A 26398-nucleotide genomic window follows, 5' to 3' on the forward strand; every position below is an offset into this window, starting at 1 on the left:
GTCGGAATAGACTGTGGTGCGTCCGTAGCGGAACATTACCCGGCACTGAAAAATGAGCAGTCGGAATAGACTGGTGCATCCATAGTGGAACATTACCCAGCACTGATAAAGAAATGAGCAGTTGGAATAGACTGTGGTACGTCCGTAGCGGAACATTACCCGGCACTGAAAAAGAAACGAGCGGTCGGAATAGACTGTGGTGCGTCCGTAGGGGAATACTACCCAGCACTGAAAAGAAACGAGCAGTCGGAATAGACTGTGGTGCGTCTGTAGAGGAATACTACCCGGCACTGAAAAGAAACGAGCGGTCAGAATAAACTGTTGCATCCGTAGAGGAATACTACCTGGCACTGAAAAGAAACGAGCGGTCGGAATAGACTGTGGTGCGTCCATAGAGGAATACTACCCAGCACTGAAAAGAAACGAGCGGTCGGAATAAACTGTTGCATCCGTAGAGGAATACTACCCGGCACTGAAAAGAAACAAGCGATCGGAATAAACTGTTGCATCCGTAGAGGAATACTACCTGGCACTGAAAAGAAACGAGTGGTCGGAATAGACTGTGGTGCGTCCGTAGAGGAATACTACCCAGCACTGAAAAGAAACGAGCGGTCGGAATAAACTGTTGCATCCGTAGAGGAATACTACCCGGCACTGAAAAGAAACAAGCGGTCGGAATAAACTGTTGCGTCCGTAGAGGAATACTACCTGGCACTGAAAATAAACGAGCAGTCGGAATAGACTGTGGTGCGTCCGTAGAGGAATACTACCCAGCACTGAAAAGAAAAGAGCAGTCAGGCCAGGAGCAGGCACGGGCAGGAAATGAAGTGCCTGTTGCTAAGTCAGGAAGCCCCTCTGGAAAGGCTGCAGGCGGTGCAGCTCCAGCTTTGCATCCTGGTGTGCTGGAAAGGCAGAACTGCAGAGGCTTCAGGGGCTTGGGGAGGGCGATAGGAGCGAGTGGCTCAGGGCTTCTGGGCGCCGATGCTGTTCTGTGTGTGTCCACCTGTGGGTCTGCCACCAAGGCGACCTGCCGTCCACTCTGGACTCTGGAGGTGACTAATGTGCCACCATGCAGGGTGTTGGTGGGGAGGCTATGGGGGGGCAAGGGAGATGGGAACTCTGTGCCTTTCTCTCAATTTTGCTGTGAAGCGTAAATTGTTCTTTAAAAAGTCTATTTAATTTTTTTTTAAAGACTGGGGAGCCTAGTGCCTTTTCCCACTGTGGTGAGAGGGAGAGACAGCTTGGCCCCCAGGAAGGATCTGTGGGGACAGGTGCCCCTGGAGGCTTCAGCCATGGAGGAGCTGGTGTGGAGTGGGCTGGGTGGGGTGGAGGGAAGCGAGTTCATGCTGAGGGCCTGGCCATTCAGGCACTTGTGCCGCCCGGGGAACCAGGGTGCCTGTTTCTGGAGCTGTATGGGCTGCTCATGGGGGTGTCAGGGAAGAAGGCAGCGTGGGGAGGACACCAGGCAGCCACAGGCCAGGCGGGGGGTGGGGGGGGACGGAGCCCAGGACTGCAGGGAGCCTGTGCCTGCACCCCCTGCAGAAACGGGGTCATCCCCTAACAGGCACAGGCCTGCCCTGTCCTAGCCTGTGAGGTAGGGACAGAGGAATAGGTAACACATGCCACATCTCTAGGCACGGCCTCACATGATGGGGAGGGGCTGCGTTTCACACCAGCATCGAGGTGGCCGTGTTAGCGTGGCCTGAGCACCTCCTGCTCCTAATCAAACCTCCTTCTCCCCCAGCTGGACATTTTATGCAACGAGGAGATCCTGGGCAAGGACCACACGCTCAAGTTCGTGGTTGTCACGAGGTGGAGATTCAAGGTGAGGTGGTGTTGTCGTGAGACGCGTGATTTGATTTTCAGAGTCTGCTCTGAACGGCAGTGACTTTGCTGTGCATCTCTTATCTAAGAGCTTAAAAGTGATGACTCGGGCCAAGTGAGGTGGCTCATGCCTATAATCCCAGCACTTTGGGAGGCCGAGGTGGGCAGATCACTTGAGGTCAGTAGTTCAAGACCAGCCTAACCAATATAGAGAAACCTCGTCTCTACTAAAAATACAAAATTAGCCAGGCATGGTGGTGGATACCTGTAATCCCAGCTACTCAGGAGGCTGAGGCAGGTTAATCACTTGAACCCGGGAGGCGGAGGTTACAGCTAGCTGAGATTGCGACACTGCACTCCAGCCTGGGCAACAAGAGTGAAACTCCGCCTCAAAAAAAAAAAGGAAAGAAAAGTGATGACTCAGCAGCAGCCAGTTCTGGTCTTTCTGAAATCATCAACCCCAGACAACCCCAGAGCCAGCCTGCAAAGCAGCAGCTGAGCTCCAACGGGCACAGGGCCCTGCTGGGACACTGTTGAGGTCATGAATGCCACGAGCAGAGGGTCCCCTGGGCACCTCTGAAGCAGGAAACCGATGACGGAACCCTCCCACCTCCAGCTGGTGCTGCTTCCCAGGGTCGGGGTGAGAAGCCAGGACCAGCCTGGGGCTGGGCCGGAGGGCTTTGAGGGAGAAGGGAGCAGGGGAGCAGCAGCCAGGGGGATGACAGGTACAGGTGGGATGACAGGTACAGGTACAGGGGGATGACAGGTCACCTGGGACTGGGGGAGAGGGCACGTGTCTTCTCAGCCTCTCTCCCCCAGCTCAGCGTTGCTCAGGACTGAAGGGTCTCTGGTGTAGCCTCGCATGGACTGTGTCCCCTGGGATGTGCTTCCTCAGCGCCCCCTCCGGATGAAGTAGGTCTGTCTCTTGCCTCCACCCGGGTAATCGGGCGCTGTGTGTTCTTGTGTCTTCCAGAAGGCGCCGCTCCTGCTGCACTACAGACCCAAGATGGACTTGCTGTGAGTGGCTCCACGCGGCGCCCACAGACTGGGCCCAGTACCCCTGGGTGCTCCTGCTCGCCGCGCTGAAGAACATTGCCTCTGGATGTCGTATGGACCAGACTTCTGAATAGAGAATATTTATAACTTTTGTATGAGAGAGAATTCACACTCACCAAGACACTACCAGCACCACGTTTACAGAGGGTGAAAACACTTCACAGGCTCCCCCGTGCTTCAGCCTCGCAGGCCACAGTCACGCCTGCAGGCAGCCCGGTTCCGAGTCACTTCCGACACAGGCTCCTCTGCTTGCTTTCCAGGTCTTGAAAATCTGAATTAACTTCGGTTTAGTTTATGAGTTAGGGTTCAACATAACCCTCAAAAATAGTCGGACTTTTATTGAACCCTTCCTAAGTCATTGAAAAAATGTCTTTTCATGGTGAATGATATTTATGTTGCCTTTAGCTTCTTGAAGATTTAGAAGTTATATAAAAATTTAATTTAAAAGCAAACCAAAAGAGGTTTCCATTAACATTATGACTTAACCATTGTATTTAATTTTCCACTTTATGAAACACAACAACAGCAGCTCCCTGACTGGTTCCCTTTTGACCGTGCAGCGGTCGGCACTTGGACTCACTCGCGACAGACACTTACCTGGGGCCGACACACCCAGGCCTGGAAACGGGACCCCAAACTCCGAGTTGCGACTTGACACGCTCAGCAGGTAGACCAGAGGCCGTGTGACCAGCGCAGTGCTGGTTTGCAGAACAGTTCTTCTTTTCAACATTACTCGTATTAACAATGGCACAAATTGTTGAGTGCCGCCATTTGATTTCCTATGTTTTCTTTCCCCGCTTTGATTTTGCTAAAGGGAGAGGCAGGGGTGGTTGGGATCAGAGCTCTCTGGGAAGGCCCCACGGATGCAGCACCTGGCAGCCCTGGGGAGGGTTCACTGGTGGTGGCTTCAGGCTCATGCCCAGATGCACTCACTGCCCCCTTTGTCCAAGGCCTCCCCTTCCCCTCTACTGGTGGGAGGAGCTTGTGTGCTCTGTGGCCTGTTACTAGAAGGGCGTTTTTCCGAGCGGAGGGTTGTGAGGGATGGTAAGCAGCTGAAGGGTTTAGAGGGAAGGCGGCCCCCACGCTGCAGAACCTGCATTTCAGCCGCAGTCCGTTTGCACCATTAGCCCCTCTCCTACCAGATGGTCATGCTTTTGTCACATTAGAGAATAAACTGCCAGCGTGCACATGTTTTTTTCCTTTGAAACGGTAATTTGGAAGTGTGGAAAGGCCAGGAGGAGGAGAAGGTCTGTTTTCTGGAGCGGCTGGGGTGTTGTCCGGGCGATTCCTGTTTATTTCTTGTGGAACTGAATCCCTCCTCCCTCTGCTCCCCGAGGGCCTAGGTGCTCCCTGGTCACCATTCAGGCTTTCCAAGCAGCCATCCACCTTGGAGATTTTTTCCTTGAATTTTGCTGTTTTCTTCCACTTCCTTTAGATAAAAAGCAGCTCAAGAGACCTCATCGTAGGGATGAGGAAACACCCATATTCCATCTGAGCGATTGTCAGTGTAAGGCCTTTTAAAACATAAAAGCAAGTTCTTTGTTAGGAATTGGTCAAAATTCACCTCTGTCTTTAAGCCCATCACCTCCCAGGACGGTTTCAGTTACTGTTACCTAAGCTTGCTATTCGTCCAAATCATTTTCTAGAGTCACTGTATAAGGGTCTATGAGTGGCTGTGTATGAATGAATATTACCTGTCTACCTCAGAATATACATACTGCTGAAGCATTCTGTGCAACCGTGTGTGATCACAGTGCAGCTGTCAAGTGTCACAGTCGAACTTCGGCATTTTCCTGTGTGGCAAAACAAGGAAGGATTAAACAGTTACAAGCCTCCAAATTCAAATAAAATCAAATCACAGTTCAGACTAAACTGAGTATTGTTGTAATACTCTCACAATATATATTTGTAACTTTGTAGCTATCTTTGAAATCACTTGACTTTGCTATGGTGCTAAGCTGATACATTTAAATACACAGAGACGGGTGAGCGGAGCCCGTGTTGCTGTCTCCAGCCCGTGGTGACCCTGCTTTTGTAACCGCGTTAACCTGACGAAACCTCAGCAGCAGAGGCCCCTATTTTTCTAGGAGTTCATAGTGCAGACGGTCTTCACTACAGGACTTGGCGCTGGGGCCTCTGCCTCTTGTCTGACCTTGCAGCCTTGGTTGTGGGAGGCGGGAGCACGATGGCCCCGCCGTCTGTGGAGCCTCTAGGCAGCCTTCTTTCCTGTCAAGCTCTCATTTCACAGAAAAAGGCTGAATTCCATTTTTCCAGCATGACAGCCAGGATTGGTTAATGGTTGGATTCTGTTGTGTTTTTTTTTTTTTTTTTTTAACAGATGGAGTTACTGTGAAGAGTTTTCACAACTATTTACGCTGGTAAAACAAATGCTGTTAAATCACCTTATGCGTCGTTTTCAACAGCAGTGGGGCTAATTACCCAGAATACGGTCTCACCGATGCAGTTTTCATGGAAATAGAAAATTCAAATAGAATATATAATATTGAATTTAAGATTTGGGGGGTTAAAAAAAGAAAACTTAACTTTATAAAATTATTTATTCTATTTTAAGCCTTCTATCATATTTTCCCATCCAGTTGTTTGGTTTCTGTGGTCCAGCTTTATTTACAGGCATATAAAATGAAATTGTGAGATGTTTTGCAAGCTTCTTTTTACTTTGAGTAGCTTTTAATTTGTATGTTTTTGTTTTATGTGGATGAAGAGCATTTTTTTAATGCTTTTGTGCAATAGGTTCCAACACACATTTATTAGACATCTGTTTAAATTGTAATGTAGCATTTATTCTGCTAAACTGAAAGGGAATATAGGTGGAACTCCAAAATGTGTACATTCAGCTGTTTTGTTTTTCCTTTTTCATGGGTTATTGTGAGGATGCTGTTATTGGGGTTGTGTGTGAGTGCCTGTGAGCCAGTGATGCCTCGGGCCGCGCTGTGGGGCCACCTCGGTCCTTCCTGGGTCCTGGTGCCTTGGCCCCCAACATGCTTGTGGCCAGGCCGCCCTGGTGCGGGGCCACGTGGCCTCAGACTGTGAGAGCGGAGCTGCCCTGGCCCAAGCGCTGCAGCGGCCTGAACCCCTGGGCTTTGCAGCCTTGCTTGTTTTCTCTGAACGGCAGCAGGACGGCATTCACAGCGATTCAAAGGGTGGCATTGGGTTGGACATTCTGGGTACGAGCCAGCCTGTTCCCACATTGTACGTGAATGTTTCATATGCTCTCAAAACATAGAAAATAAGTTTAGTGCACATAGCTAAATCACTAAACATCCAGTTTCTCTGTTTCCTCAGGAAGTCATTACTGCACCACCACATCACGTGACCTTAACATGAGCAATGTATTTCTCTGCCTTGACGTTTAAATAAACTAAATAAATTGAGATAAGTGGATTAGAAAATCATTCAAATTATACCATAATCTGTACAAATATTATGTCCCCTGCCAGGCAGGGGACAGTGCAGGCAGTGGCCACATGGCCAGGGCCCCGCAGGAAAGCGCTGAGGCCTCCCTCAGCCACCAGGTGTCCTTCGCACTCAACGGTGCATCTGAGGAACGAACTGCAGCTTGAGTGTCCCCTAAGATGTGCCTGCCCTCCGTGTGAACGTCCACTCCTGTGGTTTAATTGGCTGTCAGACGCATTTTCCCAGACGAAAGCAAGGTGGGGTTAGGAGACGGCAGTGCAGCCACCCAGCCTTTACCAGCAGCGTGCGGCAGACAAAGGCAGTGAGGTGTGGAGGTGATCACGCAGATTGATGTTTTTGACTGTTTAATTTGAAAGTTTACATTTTTTATGCTTTGTGTTGGTGTGTAATTTTTGTACACTTGGTGGCTAGTTTTTGTCTAAAATCTTTTTTGGAATATTGCTTAAATGTTTTTATTTTATGATAGTGAAGCTTGTATTCAGTGTTTTGCCAATTAATATTATATGCTTGTAATAAAAGCAAAAGAAAAACTTAAGTGAAAGTCTTCCTGGCTGGAAATGTATTACATGAAACATTTGTGCGAGCATGAGAGAGATGACTTGCTCATTGGATGAGCAATCCTGTGGGTATTGGACAGACCACTCAGGCAGCCTGGCCACACACGCACTGGCCACACATGCGTGTGCTCAGACCACGTGCCTGCACACAGCACACATGTTCACACACAAACCACACACGAGCCCACGGCTCCCTCCCTCACCCCAGCCCTCCCCGCTCCCAGGTTAACCACCATCTCGATTTGCATCAGGTGGCATTTGTAAATTTTCACCCTGGGTACAACCCTCATTTAAATTGGTCTGGCATTTGCTACCAGAGTTTGGGCCAGAAACTGTAAAGCTTCGTTTGTCTCCTTGCAGAAAGACAGGCTGCTGCAGTTTGGAGCTGGCTATGCCAAGGAAAATACGGCTAAAAAAGAACCTACTGATTCCCATAGATGTGTCAACTTGAGAGATCAATGTGCCATCTCCCTAGACAATTTGCTACCCCTCCCCCAAAAAAGCACTGTGACTGAAACTTTAGTTTTTAAAGATTAATATACAACCATTTTGAAACTGAGAAAACTAGAGTTGGAAGGAAAGGAGAATATGGCCAAAATTATATTCTCGCAACCTTCAGATCAGCAATCTTTAAAAGTAAGTTTAGTCTTAAGACTTACATAGGCTGGGTGAGATGGCTCATACCTGTAATCCCAGCACTTTGGGATGCCGAGGTGGGCAGATGACCTGAGGTCAGGAGTTTGAGACCAGCCTGGGTAACATGGGGAAACCCTGTCTCTACTAACTAACAATACAAAATTTAGCTGGGCATGGTGTTGGGCACCTGTAATCCCAGCTACTCGAGAGGCTGAGGCAGGAGAATAACTTGAACTTGGGAGATGGAGGTTGCAGTGAGCTGAGATTGCGCCACTGCACTCCAGCCTGGGTGACAGAGCAAGACTCCATCTTAGTTTAAAAAAAAAAAAAAAAAGACGTAACTGACTCAAAGTGTATTTTACTTATTTTCGGCAAGTCCATCTTAGAAATGTCAAAGTATTGGCTGAAACCCCAAGCAGACAATAATGTCAGCATCAACTGCAGGGAGTGGACACAAGACCTCAAAATTGGGTCCACCCATGCTGGGGACTGGGCCACAAAGCCATGGCAGCCATGGGCGCCTGGGGTCTCAGAGCTTCAAGCTCCACCTGAGCATGGTGGCGGGGGGCGTGCACCAGGACCCCAGAAAAAGGTACCTCTGGAAGCCGGTTCCCATGGGTTCTGTAGCAGGTTGAGGCTGCTGTAGCAGGGATGCTCTCAGCAGAGCCAGGCCTCGGCCTCTGCTCACTGGTGGTTTTGTTTCTCCCGTGCAGTTCTGTGTGCATAAGGCAAAAGTCCCGTGTTAGTCATTCATGTGTGTTATTACACCCGTGACTGGGTGAAGGCCGAACAGTATCCCCTGAAATGCAGCGGAGGGACAGAAAAACAAAGACATTGGCTGTGATGAGACCCGCACTGTCTGCGTTCAGGAAGGCAGGGCCTTCTGCGGCTATGAGGCCTCTGAGGCCCGCCAAATCCATCCAATGTAGATGTCTGTGTGGCTTCTGGTTTTTAAGGCTAAAACTGCCTCGAGGGGCACTGAGTCCCTCCTGAGGGGCTGTGGCGGGCTGGCCTGCATTGGTGAGGAGGCCTTTGTCCTGATGGCGCTCTGCAGAAGCTGCACCGAACGTCCCCGTTAATAGAATTATATTGCTGAGTTCTGCTGACGTAGAGATGCCACCGTGCTTACATAAATCGCAGAGCCCTAAATACATAAATAAGCAAAGCGTCCTTTCTCGGACCCACGTCACTCCTCTGTCAAGGAAAGTACACAAAGCACATTTGTTTTACATTTTTGGCGCCTTCTGCTCTGATTGTGAGGAAGGAGATGCTCCCTGGGCCCACCCCGCCCACCCCAGAGCGTGTGCCCACACCACTTCCCTGGGAGGCTGTGGCCTGCTCTAGGGATGACACTCCTGTTGCAGTTGGGCAATTATTTGACTGATACATTTATCATATGGTTTTTTCTTTTTTTGTAGACATAGTTTCGATGTGTCGCCCAGGCTGGAGTCCGGTGGTGCGATCTCAGCTCACTGCAACTTCTGCCTCCTGGGTTCAAGCAATTCTCCTGCCTTAGCCTCCCACGTAGCTGGGATTACAGCTGCTCACCACCACACCTGGCTAATTTTTGTATTTTTAGTCGAGGCGGGGGTTTCACCATGTTGGCCAAACTGATCTCAAACTCCTGGCCTCAAGTGATCTGCCTGCCTTGGCCTCCCAAAGTGCTGGGATTACAGGTGTGAGCCACCATGCCCAGCCTATTCCTATGTTTTTGGTGTACCATAAAAGGTTGCTTTTTTTTTTTTTGCAGGGCGGGGACAGGGTCTCACTCTGTCACCCAGACTGGAGGGCAGTGGTACAATCTCTGCTCACTCTAACCTCTGCCTCCAGGTTCAAGCAATTCTCAAGTAGCTGGGATTACAGGTGCTTGCTACCATACCCAGCTAATTTTTGTATTTTTAGTAGAGGCAGGGTTTCACCATGTTGGTCAGGCTGGTTTCAAACTCCTGACCTCTAGTGATCCACCCACCTTGGCCTCCCAAAGTACTGGGATTACAGGCGTGAGCCACTGCACCTGGCCTTTTTTTTTTCCTTTTAATGTTGGCTTTCTTTCTGTTAGATCAGCTCTGGAAGCAGTTTATCCTGTGTCCCTTAAGTAATCTCATCAGAATTTAATGGGGATTGCAATGAATTTTTTACTTTGTGAGACAGCTGACATCCTACACCCATGATGTGGCATGTTTGCCAATGCACCCTCTTTTAGGGTCTTCCTCAGGCGGTCCTTACACACTTCTTGTCCGGTTTGTTTTTAAGATTCTTTGTAGGGAGGTGGAGGGTGAGAAACCCACTGGACCTGGCATGGACTGAACTGTGCTCGTTCTCAGGGTTCTTCAGGGATTTTCTTGCATTTCCACGCAGATGATTGTATCATCAACAAACTACTAAACCCCGTCTCCAATATTTATCTCCTTCCCTCGCCCTGCTGGGATGTCTAGAGAAACACTGACAGCACAGCAAGCAGGACTGTGCTTTTCAGATTTTAATGGGAATACTTTAAATATCTTGACTTAAGCATGATTGTTGTAGGGTTTTGAAAAATTTTCTCCTGTTACAGCTTATTAAAAGGAATATGCATCCATTTTTTAAAATGTTTTAATGTCTTTAATTTTTCTTTTGAGACAGAGTCTTGCGCTGTTGCCCAAGCTGGAGTGCAATAGCGTGATCTCAGCTCACTGCAACCTCTGCCTCCTGGGTTCAAGCAGAATCCTGCCTCAGCCTCCCGAGTAGCTGGGATTATAGGCACACACCACCATGCCTGGCTAATTTTTTGTACTTTTAGTAGAGATGGGGTTTCAGTATGTTGGCCAGGATGGTCTCGAACTCCTGACCTCATGCTCTGCCTGCCTCGGCCTCCCAAAGTGCTGGGATTACAGGCGTGAGCCACCCCACCAGGCCTAAATTAAAACGTTTAATTAACTTTTTTGTTTCAGTTTGAAGTTTTAACACATGCATAGTCATGTGACCACCACCACAGTCCACACACAGAATGGTTCCATTCCCCCAAATCTCCTAGCGCCGTGCCCTTACCACAGTGCCTTCCTCAACCCTTCCTTCACCTCTTCCCACCCCCATGCACCAAATGTGTCAAAATCTCCCCGTTGCCATTGCAGAGTAGTATTTCATTGCATAGATATACCAGTTTACCAGTTCACCCAATGAAAAGCATTTGAATTTCAGCTTTTGGTGCTTATGAATAAAGCATCAATAAACATTTATGTATGGTTTTTATGTGGACATGTTTTTCTTTCTCTAAATACCCAAGAGTGGGATTGCTGGGTCATGGGGTTGTGTACGTTGAACTTTATAGGAAACCGCCAGGCAGTCTTCCATTTCCAGCAGGTCCACACCTGGGTCTTGGGGCACAGCCAGCATTCTCCTGCACTGTGGCTGTGGTGCAGGTGCCCGTGGCCTGCGTGGTGGCTGATTCTGCATCTCCTAGTGGCTGGTGGTGTCAAGCTTCTCCTGTGCCTGCTGGTCCTCCTTATGTCGTCCCTGGGGCATGTCTGGTCAAGTCTTTCCACTTTTTGGTTGGACTGTTGAGTTTTCTCTGTGTATTCTGGATACAGGTCCTTAGTTGAACAGGTGATGTGTGAATATTTTCTCCCCATCTTTAGCTGATCTTTTCATTCTTTTCACACTGTCTTTGGTAGATCCAACATTTTTAGGCCAGGCGCAGTGGCTCATGCCTATAATCTGAACTACTTTGGAGGCCAAGGTGGGAGTATCAGTTAAGGCCAGGAATTTGAGAACAGCCTGGGAAACACAGCGAAACCCAGACTCTGAAAAAAAATCCAAAATTAGCCAAACGTGGTGGCATGCACCTCTAGTCCCAGCTACTCAGGAGGCTGAGGCAGGAGAATTGCTTGAGCCTAGGAGGTTGAGGCTGTAGTGAGCTATGACTACACCACTGCACTGCAGCCCGGACAACAGATCATGACCCTGTCTCCAAAAAAAAGTTTTTTAATTTTGATAAAGTTCAATTTATCAAGTTTTTCTATTATGGATTCTTCTATGGATTATGCCTTTGGTATCATGTCTAAGAACTCTACCAAATACTGGGTACAAAGATATTTTTCTGTTTTCTCCCAGAAATTTTATAGTTTTATGTTTTACATTTATTTATTTATTTAGAGACAGAGTCTCAGTCTGCTGCCTGAGCTGGAGTGCCATGGCGCGATCTCGGCTCACTGCAACCTCCACTTCCTAGGTTCAAGTGATTCTTCTGCCTCAGTCTCCTGAGTAGCTGGGATTATTACAGGCGCACACCACCATGCCCACCTAATTTCTGTATTCTTTAGTAAAGACAGGGGTATCATGATGTTGGCTGGGCTGGTCTCAAACTCCTGACCTCAGATGATCCGCTCACTTCAGCCTCCCAAAGTGCTGGGATTACAGGTGTGAGCCACCACACCCAGCCTCACTTTTGGTATTTTTAGTAGAATGGAGTTTAACCATATTGGCCAGGATGGTCTCAAACTCCTGACCTCATGATCTGCCCGCCTCAGCCTCCCAAAGTGCTAGGATTACAGCCATGAGCCACGGCACCCAGCCTCATGTCTTAGATGTATATATGATTCATTTTGAGTTTGCATATATGTGAGGTTTAGGTCAAGGTTCCATCTTTTCCTTAGGAATGACCAACTGTCCCATTGCTATTTGTTGAACAGACAATTCTTTCTCCACAGGGTTGCTTTTGTTTGCACTGCTGTCAAAGATCAAATGACCATATTTATGTGGGTCTGTTTCTAGACTCTGATCATTGATCCATCTGTTTGTTCTTTGCCAATACCAAAGTCTTGATTTTTGTGGCTTTAAAGTAGGTGTTAAAACTGTGCAATGTGATTAATCTTTTTTGTTCTTTTTTAAAATACTGTCTTAGCTATCCTTTTTACTGTTTTAGCTAGCTCCTTTTCCGTTCCGTGTAAATTTTAAAATCAGCTTATCTAAATCTAAAGAAGTCCTACTGCAATGTTTTGGAGTTTTGTTAATTGAACAGATCCCTCTGGAGGAGACTGGCATCTTGACAACGTTGTCTTCCAGCCCATGAGTGTACCGTGTGCTGTCTCTCCACAAAGGAAAGTCTTCTTTGATCTTTTTGATTGATATTTTGTAGTTTTTTAGCATACAGATCCTGTTTTGTCTTGTTAGATTTATACCTCTCTCAGGAGCTACTGTGTTTTTAATTTCAGTGTCCAATGTTTTATTGCTCGTCTATAGTAATTTTTTTTTTTTTTTTTTTTTTTTTTTTTAGATAGAGTTTCCCTCTTTGTTGCCCAGGCTGGATTGCAAGTGTGCAATCTCGGCTCAACCTCTGCCTCTCAGGTTCAAACAATTCTCCTGCCTTAGCCTCCCGAATAGCTGGGATTACAGGCATGCGCCACCATGCCCGGCTAATTTTGTATTTTTAGTAGAGACAGGGTTTCTCCATGTTGGTCAGGCTGGTCTCAAACTCCCAACCTCAGGTGATCTGCCCACCTCGGCCTCCCAAACAGCTGGGAATAAGATTAATTTTTATGTGTTACCGGTGAACATGCTCACTTATGGGCTCTATGAGGGTCTTTGTGGCAGTCATTGCTGTTGTTTTAGATTAATGTTGTCTATACAATCATAAAGTCTGTGAATAAGGAAGTTTTATATTTCACCTGTAATCCCAGCACTTTGGGAGGCTGAAGTGGGAAGATCACCTAAACCCAGGAGTTCAAAGCCAGCCTGGGCAACATAGTGAGACCCCCCCCCCATCTCGACTAAAAATACAAAAATTAGGCTAGGTACCATGGCTCACACCTGTAATCCCAGCACTTTGGGAGGCCAAGGCAGGAGATCACCTGAGGTCCAGAGTTTGAGACCAGCCTAACCAACATGGAGAAACCCTCTCTACTAAAAATACGAAATTAGCTGGGCGTGGTGCTGCACGCCTCTAATCCCAGCTACTAGGGAGGCTGAGGCAGCAGAATCACTTGAACCCAGGAGTGGGAGGCTGTGATGAGCCAAGATCGCAACACTGCACTCCAGCCTAGGTGACAGAGCAAGACTCCATCTCAAAAAAAAAAAGCCAGGCATGGTGACATGCGCCTATAATCCCAGCTACTCCCGAGGCTGAGGCACATTCTCTCTGGAAGGAGATGTCCAGGTGTGGCTCACCACCCCGTTTTTTCTCTGCTACCTAAAAGGAGGTCCCAAGGTGAGGCTCACTCACAGCTCAGGAAGTTCAGGTCACCTCTGTGAGGGCAGAGTCTCTGCATACACTGTTTGGCTGGATGTGTATGCCCGTAGTCCAACCTACTTGGGAGGCCGAGGTGGGACACTCACCTGAGCCCAGGAGGTCCAGGCTGCAGTAAGCCAATAGTGCGCCACTGCACCCCAGCCTGAATGACAGAGTAATCTCCTGTCTCAAAGAAAAAATATTTGGACTCCTCCTACATGGGAAATTGTCTTTTCTCTCCCATCTATTTATTCAGTTGTTTTTTGAAATGGGATACTGCGGCCCCCATCTCGACTAAAAATACAAAAATTAGGCCGGGTACCATGGCTCACGCTTGTAATCCCAGCACTTTGGGAGGCCAAGGTGAGCAGATCACGAGGTCAAGAGATCAAGGCCATCCTGGCCAACATGGTGAAACCCCATCTCTACTAAAAAAATACAAAAATTAGCTGGGCATGGTGGCGCATGCCTGTAGTCCCAGCTACTTGGGAGGCTGAGGCAGAATTGCTTGAACCCGGGAAGCAGGGGTTGCAGTGAGCCGAGATCGCACCACTGCACTCCAGCCTGGCGCCTGGCAAGAGAGCAAGACTGCCTCAAACAAAAAAGAAAAAATGGGATACTGCTATATTTCCCATGCTGGGCTCAAATGATTCTCCCACATCAGCCTCCAAGAAGCTGGAACTACAGGTGCCACTTTGCCTGGCTCATTCAGTCACTTATACGTGGGAAGTAGAAAAGTTCTTCTTTAAAGTTTCCTTTCTTGTCAAATAACAAATCATGGTAAGTGTGATACTCTTTGTTAAGCCCTATCCAGTGTAGCTGTTAGACATGCCATGCTTACAGCCATGTAGTATTCTATGTCCTTGTACTTCAACCAAGGTATCTGTGCTGGACGTGCTCACAGGTATGACCCAGCTCTCCATTGCTTTTACCTCTTTAGAAAAGTTTTAAGTTGTTAGCCAATCAGGTTTTAAGATTGTGAGGTCTGGCTCCAGCCAACTGAGATCAGACAGTAAAGATGACCCCAAATGACTAAGGGATAAACAAGTCTGTTTTCCTTTGTTCGTTGTACTCTCATGGCACCATGGCTAGTGAGGGTACCCTTCCTGCAGTCCAGGAAGTAAAAACTGCATTGCTCAAAGATCCTTTGTGTCAATGCTCATTTTTCTTTGCAGCACCCAGCATGTTTCCAACATTGTATCAGTATAGACTCAGGGATGTTTCTTCAGCGCTGTGCATTATAACCTGATGCTACTTTATTCTGCCCTTAAAGTTATTCCAGCATCGGCCACTGGGACCCCTTGCCGCTGTGTTCCTTTGGCCCACTGTTGTGGGTTTGTGTTGTTTTGTTTTCTGAGATGGAGTCTCGCTCTGTCCCTAGGCTGGAGACCAGTGGCGCAACCTCAGCTCACTGCAACCTCTATCTCCCTGGTTCAAGCAATTCCCCTGCCTCAGTCTCCTGAGTAGCTGGTATCACAAGCCCACACCACCAGGCCAAGCTAATTTTTTTGTATCTTTAGTAGACAGGGTTTCATCATGTTGACCAGACTGGTCTCAAACTCGTGATCTCAGGCAATCTGTCCACCTCAGCCTCCCAAAATGCTGGGATTACAGACCTGAGCCACCTGGAGGGCCTGTGTTGCTGTTGTTTTTTTTTTTTTTATCATTCCTACGCTTCTGGTGGATACTTTCTGCCCCAGTCCTAGGTGAATTTCTCCTGCTTGGTGAGTTTCCGTAGGGATTGGAGGAGGGAAGACTCGGACTTCGAGTCCTTTCATCTTGTCACTTCTCTAAACAATTACTTTTTGTTGAAGACGCCATATGCTGGAATTCAAAGCCATCTCTCTGAACACCTGTGTGAAATAATCGTGTTAAACTGTTATTCTCCTCCAATTGCTCCAACCAAGCACCCATGAGGGCCGTTATTCCTCTCCAAGAACTGCAAGGCAGCGCCTCATCAACAGTGTTCCCGAGGCAGGCGGCAGTGACCCTCCCTGCTTTCCTCAGCGGGCAAGCGGCCCCTGACCCTGGTGGGTGAGTTTTCTCTTCACAGCCCCCGTCCCTGCTGCCCACTGAGCCAGCCAGCAGGAAGGCGGAAAGGCCATTCTGGCTCTAAGCTTCCAGCACAGCCTGGGAGAGCACACGGGTCCTGGGGAGCGTGGCTATGCCCGAGGGCCTTCATACTGTGAGTCAGACGAAAGTCCATCAGTCCCCCCGGCTTAAGGCGAGCAAGGTAAGGCTGAGGGGCGGGCAGGAAAGGGCTGGGGTCTCTCCCCACCTCCACTGCCAACGCCCTGCAGAACCCCAGGCCACAGCCTTCCCTGGGACTCCCCCAAGGTCTGGGAGGTGGGGCGAGCCCAGTTTACGCAGGTTTCGAAGTAGCGAGTCAGCCCCGCCGCCCTGTCGTGGAGGGTCTCGCTCCCGGGGTCGCGTGGGGGGCGCGGAAAAGTCCCCGACGGCAGGAGCGGGTTCCAGGCTGAGACTCGGCCGCGGCGGCGCCCCTTCCTGCCCGGCGTGGCGCATCCCAGGACCCACAGGCAAACGAGGCCGGCCAGCGTCACCCGGAGCGCTGGGCCGCCCTTGGGCTTCGGGTGGGGCCTGGTTCCTACGGCCGACCTGGGCGGGAACCCGGGGTAGGAGAAGGTCCAGAGAAATCTGCCTCGCGGTCTCGGCTTCGGGGCGTCCTGAGCGCCAGCCTGCTGCGGGGCCGGGCAGGGACGCCGGCCTGAGGGTGGGGACCGGCGGGCACTGGGGCCAGGACGAGCAAGCACGCAGCCGACGGGGCAGGGCCCGGGGCCGGAGAAGCTTCTGCCAGCCGCGACAACCGCGTGCAGAGGCCCGGTCGAGCGAGGGCGGCCGCGGGGTGAGGGCCGACTGACCCAGCTCCAGCACCTCGTCAGAGTCGTGCAATGGCGTCTTTCAGGCTCTGATTGGTTACGCCTCCACACGTGACCCTCTGGGAGCCAATCATGACGGCCCTCCTAGCATGCGCTGATTGGCTCAGGCCGGCCAAGGGCGGGCCCGCTCCCCTCCCCTGACCTGTCCGGGTCCGTTCCCCGGCCCCGAGTCTCGGCCCGCGCGGCTGCTCTGGGGTCGGCTCCGCTGGGGGCGGATCTACTGGGAAGGCCGGCCTCTGCTGTGAGGGGCGGATCTTCTGGGGGAACAGATCTGCCGCGCGGGTGGATCTTCTGGGGGTGCGGGTGTGCAGGGGGCGGATCTGAGGTGGGTGGGTGGGTCTTTGGGGGAGGATCTGGTGAGGAGGTGGAGCTTCTGGGGGGGATCAATCGGCTGTGTGAGCGAATATAGGGGGGCGGATCTGCTGTGGGGGGGGATCTGCTGTGGGGGGGGGGGGAGGATCTGCCGTGGGAGAGGATCTGCTGTGGGGGTGGATCTGCTGGGGGGGGTGGATCTGCTGGGGGGGAGAATCTGCTGGGGGCGGTGTCCCAGAAGTCTCCCCTGGTCGCCTGCCCTGAGGCCCTTTCCATCCACACAGCCAGGTCCCTCAAGCTGGCCCAGACCTCCTTCCTGTCTCGTGCCCCTCCCCACACACCGTCCCCTGCATCACCTGAGGGGCAGCTGTCTGCAACAGCAGCGGAGCTGCTTCCAGGTCAGCTGAGCGCAGTGGCCCGGCTGGCGGGGGGTGGGCGGCGGGGTTGGGCTGGCTGCAGACTCCCAATGCCAGGAAGATGTCTTTTAATTGCCAGGCCTCTTAGAATTTGTGTTGAAAGCCCATGGTCAGCTGGCTTGTGATTCAGAAACCACTACTGCCCCAAGTGCAGGGCCTGGAGAGGAGAGGCCCTGGGGAGAAGGCGATCAGAGGAGACTGGGCTTCCTGGTCTGGGGAGGAGGCCGTGTCTGGAGGTTGAAAGCCGCCCCACTGTGTTCAAGAGACAGTTAAACGTTCAGAAGGAGGAGACTCCGGGCGGGCGCAGAGTGGTGCCCAGCCAGTGCCTGGGCCCAGGCCACGCTGGTGGCACCCAGGCAGCGCTGCCTCCTGGCTCTTGAATAGTTGTTCCTCTTCCACGGGACACCTGCCTCCCTCCGGGTCTGTGCCCATCACCCCGACAGAGGCCCCCTGACCACTCATGAAATAGTAACCCTCACCATTGCTCTCTGCTCCCTGTCCCGCTCAGTTTTCCTCATCACCACTCACATGTTTATCATCTGTCTTCCATCACTAGAAAAACCAGCTCCAGGAGGGAGGGGCTCGTATTCCCAGCCCCTAGAACAGAGCGTGGCATTGCGCAGAGGCTCAGTAAACATCTGGGGAGCAGTGCCTTCCCCAGGAGGCCTCAGACCCTGTCCCCTGGGGTAACAGGTGGATCCAGGTGGGGCTCAGGTCTGACCCAGCAGCCGTTGCTGGAGGAAGGGCTGGTAGAGACTCCGAGGGAAAGCTGCCTGGGTCCTGACCTGGCATGTCCTAGTCGCTGTTCAGGCTTGCAACAGGGGTCCAGACCAGGCTGCGGGTGGGAGATGGGAGGCTGAGGGAGTATGGAAGTTGAGAAGTGGGTGGATGTTGGGGTGCCCTTTTAAGAGCGGCCCTGCTGGGGGCACCAGCAGCAGCCACCGGCACAGGGGTGGGTGCAAAGACACTGAGTTTCTGTTCCAGGGAGGAAGGGGAGCCAGCTGCTGCCTCCTTGGCAGGGGAGAGGTCCGCATTTCCCCAGAGACAGCAGTTGGAGGCGCTGGAGACAACCCTCCATGGACTTGGAGGAGAGCACATTCCCTCCGGACCCCACCTGGCATCCAGGAGGGCCCAGCCCGGGGGCTGGGCAGTGGCCATTCTGCCCTGGGACAGGGCAGCTCCCTAGGGCAGACCTAGCCAGCAGCATCAGGAAGGTTACAGGAGACCCCGACAGGCTGCTCCCTAGAGAGGATCCTGACAAAGACTTTTTGTGTGGTCAGTTCCTGAATCTTCTAGTACGCCCATTGGCCCACTTCCTTGCAAAATCCAGTTTTATCGAAGAATCTGGCTGAGTCAGTTTAGCGGAAAACTCTCTGCCTGGAGAGCTGACTGGGGTCCTCATCCTCCACCTTTGCCTCCAGCTGTGTCTGACTGCCCTATCTCCAGCTAGAATCCAGTTAGATGGGTTTCACCAGTATCCCCCAATCCCTGATGTCCCTCATTTTCCATCCGATGACCCTACCCTGCTCCTTGGCCAGGACGCATGGCAAGCCCCGTTGCATGGTCCCTGTACCTGTGGTGCTACTCCTGAATAAAGTCTTCCTCACCAAGCTTTAACAAGTGTCACGGAATCATCTCTTCTTAACAGCTTCCACACATGGAGGTCAAACAAGGACGTTCTAAGGAAGCAAGTGTGGGCAGCAGCTAGCGGTGGCACTGAGCATCCAGCAGATTGGGTGTACGGAGGGGACCCCCAGCAGCCAGGCAGACGGGTTCTCTCTGGGGTCAGGAACCTCCTCTGTTGGCAGACAATATCCTGCAGGGAGTGAAGTTTGGGACTCAGGAGGACAGTCCCACGGGGCTGCTGGTGGAGCAGGAATTCCTGAGTGGGTTGAGGCAAGGGCAGCACAGGGTGACCTGGGGCCCTGGACCCGGCAGAGCTGAGACAGGCCTGTGGTCAGGGTCCTAGGTGGGAGGGACCTGAAGGTGCAGGTCTGCGGTTTAGATGGAGGTTGCTCTGGCTGGACCGCCCTGGGGTGGAGGTGGGTGAGAACGGAGGGAGCCCCCCCGAGGAGAGAACGTGGGTAGTGGAGGTCCTGGTCCTCCCACCAGCTGGCCTGCCGCATGGACTTCTGGAAAGAACAGCCACGCAGGGTGAAATCACTGGAGTTTATTGGCTGTGATTCCATCCGGAGAGAACACAGGCAGGGGCCCCGACATGCAGGAGGAGGCGCAGGCGCAGGACAAACGGACAGAGGACACCACGGTCTAGGCTAAGCTCGGCGGCCCGGGGCGCCATGCGCTGGGAACGGGGTGCGCAGATTCTAGGAGAGGACACCCTGTCTGCTCAGAGCTGGCTTTGTAAGGTGTGAAGACAGGAGTTTTTAAAAGACACGACCCGGGAGAAGTCAGTGAGAGGGCACAGGGCGAGCAGGACGGACAGCCACGTCCCCGCCGGCCGCGTCGCCAGGGCACAGGGGCGCGGTGGCATCTGCCCGGAGGGGCGTCGGTGGTTAGTATTGCAGTCTAACGTTATGGCTTCTCTAAAGCTATGTAAGGTCATGAAGGTCAATGCCAAGCCACGCCCTGGCGCGAAACACATGGAGACTTAATGCATTTTTGATGTGGACGGAAAGGGCCCGGGGCGCCGAGGCAACGCCTGTCAAGATAAAACTCATTAAATGCAAAGACCTCATTTACCTGAGATTCAACAAATTGTGATGCAAATTAAACATGGATGGAGGAGAACCAAGGGCTCGGGGGCCGCCGCGCAGGTCCGCCAGGTGGATTCGGCCGCACTCGCGCCGGCTCCACGCAGGGAACCCCGCAGGCCCCTCCCGAGGGGCTGGCCACGCTCGGAGGAGGTGTTGGGCCGGAGCGCGGGGTCTCCAGCGTCCGGAGCGCCTCTCCCCCGGGTGCCTCGGGCCTCTGCGGCTCGTGTGGGGGGTGCGGTGTTCGACAGCGAAGGCAAGGTCCTCCCCAGGGAGAAGCAGCAGCCGCGTCGGCGGAGAGGCAGGAGGCCGGGCGGGGGCGGGGGGATGGGTCGAGGACTCGGGAAGAGCGGGGTGACGGGGGTGGGGGCCAAGAGCCCCCCAGAGCTATTGCTTTGTTTCCTTTAGTTTAGAAGTGAACATGGCCGTGGCGTTCGCAAGAGGCAAAACCTTCCAGAGAGAGGAGAGGGGAGGACTGGGACAGACAAACGGACAGGGGTGCGAGGGGGGCAGCCCTGGGGGTGCACACCGGCCACGCGCGAACGCGAACACTCCACTCGGGGCGGCGTCGTCCGGACCCCGGAGTCCGCGCTCGGGAGGGGGCCCAGGCCCCGGCCGCACCCCCCATTTCCTATGGCTGTGCTCCTGAGTGTGGCCCCGATAGGCCCCACCGCCGCGGACGGCGCGCACAGGGGTGGTCGCGGGGGCTGCCCTTGCGGCGGCCCTGGCCTTGGGCGCGGCTGGGTGGGTGGTAAACTGCGAGAGGAAGGGGCGTCCCAGGCGCTGGGGGTCCAGCCACCCGCGGGCAGAGGAGCGCGGGGCTGATCCCCGGCCCGCGGCGGACTTAGGGGCCCTGGGGGCGCGCGCCGCTGGCCGGGTGGGGAGGCGGCGGGAGGGGCGCGGGCGGGCGGGCCTGGGGCTATATGGCTTATATCGCATGGGGGCTGCACGCTGCTCGTCCCTGGGGGCCTCCGCGGCAGGTCTGTTGGGGGCGGGCGGGGGCTCCGCGGGGCCGAGTCCCGCGCGGGGCTACTTCTTGAGCATGTCCTGCAGCGGCCCGGGCAGGTACTTGATGACGGTGTCCAGAATGCTCTCGTCCTCCTCCTCGACCTCGTCCCCGCAGCCCGGCGGGATGGCCTTCTTGGGCCGCGTCAGGCTCCCCTCCGAGTTGGCCTCCATGGCGGCCTGGGCCTCGGCCTCGCGCTCCTCCTTCTTCTTGATGCCGTACTGCGGGGGAGGCGGGGGTCAGGCCACGACCTCCCGGCCAGGGCGGGTGGGGGGCGGGGAGGAAAGGCGTGTGCAGGGTTCCCTGGCCCACCAGGAACAGGAGGACCCCAGAAGGAGAAGAGACCCCACCCTCTTCTGAGCTGAGATGGGGGAGCAGGGGCTTCCATCTTCCTTGAGAGGGGGCCACAGCCCCACCTCTGGCTCCAAACCCAGCCCAGCCCCCATCATCCTGCCTTCCAGGAAGCCTCCAGCCTGGGGCAGGGAGGGGTGGGCAGGAGGCTCCTCGCAGAGGTGGGGAGAAAGTCACCCGCAGTTGACTCTCCTGCCCAGCGCCTGCAGTCACACTCCCCAGCCTGAATGCGGCCAGGGCCCGGGCAGGGCCACTCCCTGGCAGGCCACTGCAGCTCCGTGGGCGGCCACTTCCAGGCCCTGGGGTCCTGGAATCCGCCCAGTGCTGGCCTCGCTGAGCCCCTGCCCACCTCCTTCTCATCCCCTGCGCATGTCTGTCCCGCTCCCCTCTGTAGCGGCTGAACACTGGCCTCCTGCTCTCGTTTGGAAACAGGGCTTTGTTGTGATTACGGTAAGGGCGGGGATGAGGCCGTCATGGACTTGAGGGGCCTGAAGTCCAGTGAGACAAAGGACCGACAGGTGGACGGGGCAGGCATATGAAAACAGGAAGTCTGGAGTGGTTCAGCCACAAGCCAAGAAACACCAGGGATTGTGGGATCCCCAGACAAAGGAAGGGGCAGGGAAGGGCCCTCCGGGCATCCAGAATTGTGAGAAAATAAATTTGTGATGTCAGGCACCTGGGTTTTGGTTCTCAATCAATACACTTCCCACCCCACACTCCTCCACCCCTCCCAGCCTTCCTGTGAGCCACCAGACCACGGAGCCTGTGGTCATGGTGAGGCCATGGAACCACGAACAGCCTCCTGCCCAGGAAGGTGGGAACTGGTGGGGCTGGGCTGGCCCGGAAGGATTGGGGGCCTGGTGTCCTCGAGGAGCTGCTCGTCCATCCCCAGGCCCTGGGTGATTAAGGGTGCTCTGGAGCAGTGAAGGTGTCGGCAGCTGCATCAGGAGAAAGCTTTTAGGAGGGGAGGGGGCACTCGCACTTTACAGGGCCGAGGAGCACACCTGGAAATTGATGGCCACAGAGGGGGCCTTTCTGTCTGGGAGGAGCCCCTCCCCCTGCCATCTCCTGCTCCTGGTGCTGGCCAACCCCTGGCTCTCTAAGGAGGCCTCCTCCCAGATGTGGGGCTCTGTGTGTCTCCCAACCCCACTGAGGGCAGCCTCCGCACCCCTTCCCTCCCCTGGGGCTGCAGGTGGCTCTGGGTGTGGGGGCCAGGGCCCCCTTCAGTGAGATGGAGGGGAGGGTGCCATGCTCCCAGCCACCTGCGCCAGAGCACCACCTGGCCACTGAGGAGAGGGACGATGGGCTCGCCCCAGTCCTCAGCAGCCCCTGTACACTCTTGACAGAGCCAGGAATGTGGGGGTCTCCTTGGAGAGGTGAAGGGCACAGGGCAGGGACATCCCCACAGGGACGGGGTGTCACCCAGAGAACAGAGCCCTGACCCCCATGGGCAGCAAGAGCAGCCCAGTTCTCATCCCAGCCATCCTGGAAGGGCAGCGGCTCCAGGCTTGGAGGTGAAGGGGCAGGTCCTCCTCATCCTGTGGGGCCAGGTGTGGGCTGGGGAGAGCAATGCCCCTAGGAGCTCAGTCCGGCCAGAGGGAGCTTCCCTCCAGCCAGGGCTGTGGGGCCTGTGCACGCCATGGTAACATGTGCCTAACCCAGGTGCTGCTCTGGGCATGAGGGCCAGGGCCACTCTGCTGGGACACACGGGCTCCGGGGCTGGGCTGCACACCATAGCCTGCTTCCATGCAGTCCGGCTGAGACCCGGTTCTGAGGCGTCTGCTCCAGAGACAAATGCACAGGCACACCCAGCCCCAGGCCTACCGCTACACTGGGCGGCAGCTCTCCGGGAAGTTACACCTGAGGATGGGAGTGGCCGCTGGGGGAGCCTGGGGGGCCCTGACACATTCGAAGTGAGACCCTGAACCCTGAAAACACTTGCAGAGAAAAAGGGCAATGGGTGCTGATCAATGCTGAGAACCAGCCATAGGACCAAACACCCAGACTCAGCAGCCACGTGGATGCCTGCTGCTTCTGTGCAAGCTGTGGGGGTGCACACGTATTGGGGGAGGCTGGTGGGCCCTCCGAAGGCCCCTGCTGGAAGGCCCATGTGTGAGCTGCCCAACATGGGTGGCTGGAAGCTTACACAGGCCAGAGGTGGGTGAGTGCTCAGAGCTCGGGGGCCAGTCTCACGCCACCCCTCCTCGGGCCTGGACCTGTCCAGATGGCTGCCTGACAGGAGGTTTGGGCGACGTGCTCCCCTGGGAACTGCCTGGGGGGGGCTGGCACTACAAAAGGACCCAGTCCCCATCTGCAGAGAAGCCTTGGACAGGGTGGCTCAGCGCGGCTTCTCTAACCAACCCCTGAGATGCCTGGGGGTGCCAGAGCTGGCAGATGCTGGAGGCAGATGTTCTGATCAGGTGGCCACACCTGACGGCCCCCCACACCCAGAGGCTCGGAGAAGGAGGGCTCTGTGGAGAAGGTGTGGACTGGGGGCTTCAGGGGAGTCCAGTATCACAGCCTCCAGAGCAGAGCTGGTGCTTCCAGGGCCTGAGGGGCCGGTGGGCTGCGGAGGAGGCTGTTCTTGTGGGCGGGTATGTGGCTTCAGTCCCTGCCACCTGCTGCTCTCTGAGGGGCTCAGACCAAGGCAGGAGTGCAGGGCCTGGGCAGCAAGGTCGGGCCAGCTCTGGGCCCCACATGGAAGCCGGGGAGGTGCTTACGCTTCTCCTGTCCTGGGCCTCCCTCTCCCTGGCATCTCCCGTTCACTGGAGGGTGCAGCTGCTGTATCCTGTCCAGGTCATGCAGGCCCCATCCCTGCAGCCCTTGGGGGCTGAACATGACCCCCTGAGCCTGCCCTGACCTGCCTCTGGGGACCCTGAGGAATGACATGGCCTGGAATAGCCGGCGTCCCTCTGAGATCACGCCAGCAGAAGCCGGAGCCCCAGAGGCCCTGCCTGGACACACGGACCTAGACACAGCCTTCCCAGCCCTCCCCCCAGCCCTGCCTTCTGCCCCTTCCTCAGCCCCACCCCACCGCCACCTCCGCTTCCGACCCATCAGGGCTCTCAGCTCTGTTCCCTGTTCCCTGTCTGTCTCCCGCCTTGGTAGCTGTCTCTCTCCCTCTCTGTCTCACTCTGTCTATCTCACCCCTCTCTGTGTCTCTCTGTCTCTCTCCCTCTCTGTCTCTATCTCTCCCCTCTGTCTCTCTCTGTCTCTCCGTTTCTCTCTTTGCCTTTCCCTCTCTCTCTCCTCTGCCTTTTTCTCTCTGTCACTCCCTTCCCGTCTCTCTCCTCTCTGTCTCTGTCTCTCCCTGTCTCTGTCTCTCTCTGTCTGTCTCTTTATCTCTGTGTCTCTGTCTCTCTCTGTTCTCTGACTCCTCCTCCCTTCTCCTCCTGTCAACGTCCCCTACTCCTGATACCCACAGTCTTCTCCTGGGCTCATCCAAGGGTTCCTGGCTGAGATACTGCATTTTCCGCTGACTTCCTGAAGCCCTGGGTCAGTTGGGGGAGCCAGGTGCATGAGCCACCACCACAGAAAAGTCCATAAACAGGAGGCCCCTGGGAATGTCCAGGGACCCTGGGTGGCATGCCAGGGCACCCGGCGCCCACTCCCCATCAGCGGCTGCTCTGTACCCTCCAGGGTATATGCCGGGGGGAATCCATGGGTGGGGAGGCCGGCACTGCTGGGCTGGCATTTTGGGTAGAGGGGCTGCGTGTGTCCCACCTGGGCAGCCCCGCCCTCCCATGTCAACCTCTGTCCACTTCGGGAGCTCCAGCCTCCCCACAAGACGTCCTGGAGCCCACCTTTCCCTGGGTGCAGCTGACACAAGGCTGGGTTCACCAGTTCTGGGTGCTTTGGGCAGCAGGGAGCCATCCTGGGGATCTGAGCTTTCCCACTCGGCAGCCAGGCCATCTTGGCCGGTCCAGGGCAGGGGACTGAGGCGACCCTCTGGGAAACACAGCTCCGGCCTGCCAGGCCTGCTGCGGCCCCCTCAGGGCCAGGGCATGGGGTGAAGCGCTTGGCCCCAGGCAGCACCCAAGGCCTCTCTTATGTGGGAGGTGAACATTTCCCATGTTCCCTCACCCCTGCGTGGGGATTCCTCGCCTCTGCTGCTGTCTGTGCCCACCTGGCTTCCAGCCAGGGCCGTGCTGGAGCCACCCAGGAGGCGGGAGTGCGGCCGAGACGAAGGCCTCCCTCAGTGCCTGCTGCTTCCTGCGCCTTGCACCCCTCCCGACCTGGCTGGTGCTGGGACGGCACTGAGGAGTGACCGCGTGTGGCTGTCCCTGCGCTGGGAGCCTGGGCCTTGCTGCTGGCTCAGCCCCTGGCCCCGCACCTGCTCTGGACCCTCGCAAATCCCAGCAGGTGCCCCTCCTCCCTGCGGCCTCACCCCAGGCCAGGCGGCTGCCCCACGACCCCTGCCCTGGGCAGCCAGGCTGCATCTTCTCCTGCAGGGCTGGCCACTGGAATGCAGGCCCAGGAAGCACCGGGCCAGCCCTATGGTTAGGAGCAGGATGGGCTGGGTCCACAGAGGGAACCCATCCAGAACCCCAAACCTCTCCGCCACCCCGAAGCCCGCAAAGGGGAGGAAACCCAGGGGTCGGCCGCCTCTTCTCCCTCGGCCCTTCCTCCCAGACCCCACTGGACTCAGGGCCGCCTTCCCTGCAGGGGGCCCGGCCCGGTGCGCACCTTGTCCCGGATGCCCTGGCGCATGGCCTCACGCTCCGCCTCCATCTTGGCGTACTTGGCCTTGCGCTCCTCCTCCGCCTGGCGCAGGGCCTCCTGCCGCTCCTCCTCCTTCTTGGCGGCGTCTGGGTCCTTCTCCTCGTCACCCCCGAGCATCTTCCCCATGTCCTTGGTAGCCCCTGGGACAGAAGTAGGTGATTCAGACCATCCCATTCAGACACGCAAGGCTGGGCTAGTGTCCCAGCCACACACCCCCAACCCTCCATTCACCCTACCCTCTTGCTGCCCCATGACCCTCCAGCCACTCCCCCC

General features: G+C 54.8%; 2 protein-coding genes across 3 annotated transcripts in view; one reads left to right on the forward strand and one right to left on the reverse strand.

The window, feature by feature from the left end:
- The window catches only part of PCGF3 (polycomb group ring finger 3), a 65715-nt gene extending 58865 nt beyond the window's left edge, over window positions 1-6850 (forward strand). The window contains exons 10-11 of one of the 2 annotated variants that reach the window (XM_032253868.1): window positions 1745-1825; window positions 2798-6850. In XM_032253868.1, coding sequence (XP_032109759.1) covers window positions 1745-1825; window positions 2798-2845 — 129 coding nt within the window. In that variant the 3' untranslated portion in view covers window positions 2846-6850. The remainder of the gene's footprint in view (window positions 1-1744; window positions 1826-2797) is intronic. The other variant, XM_032253866.1, reaches the window with a different exon arrangement.
- A 12640-nt stretch (window positions 6851-19490) lies between these two features.
- The window catches only part of CPLX1 (complexin 1), a 41493-nt gene continuing 34585 nt past the window's right edge, over window positions 19491-26398 (reverse strand). Inside the window, exons 3-4 of the mRNA XM_032253871.1 lie at window positions 26090-26265; window positions 19491-21273 (exon numbers count right to left, since the gene is read on the reverse strand). Coding sequence (XP_032109762.1) covers window positions 21076-21273; window positions 26090-26265 — 374 coding nt within the window. The 3' untranslated portion in view covers window positions 19491-21075. The remainder of the gene's footprint in view (window positions 21274-26089; window positions 26266-26398) is intronic.

This window comes from Sapajus apella, unplaced genomic scaffold (genome assembly GCF_009761245.1).
Source record: "Sapajus apella isolate SASKATOON/1434 unplaced genomic scaffold, GSC_monkey_1.0 scaffold85, whole genome shotgun sequence".
Lineage (NCBI taxonomy): Eukaryota > Metazoa > Chordata > Mammalia > Primates > Cebidae > Sapajus > Sapajus apella.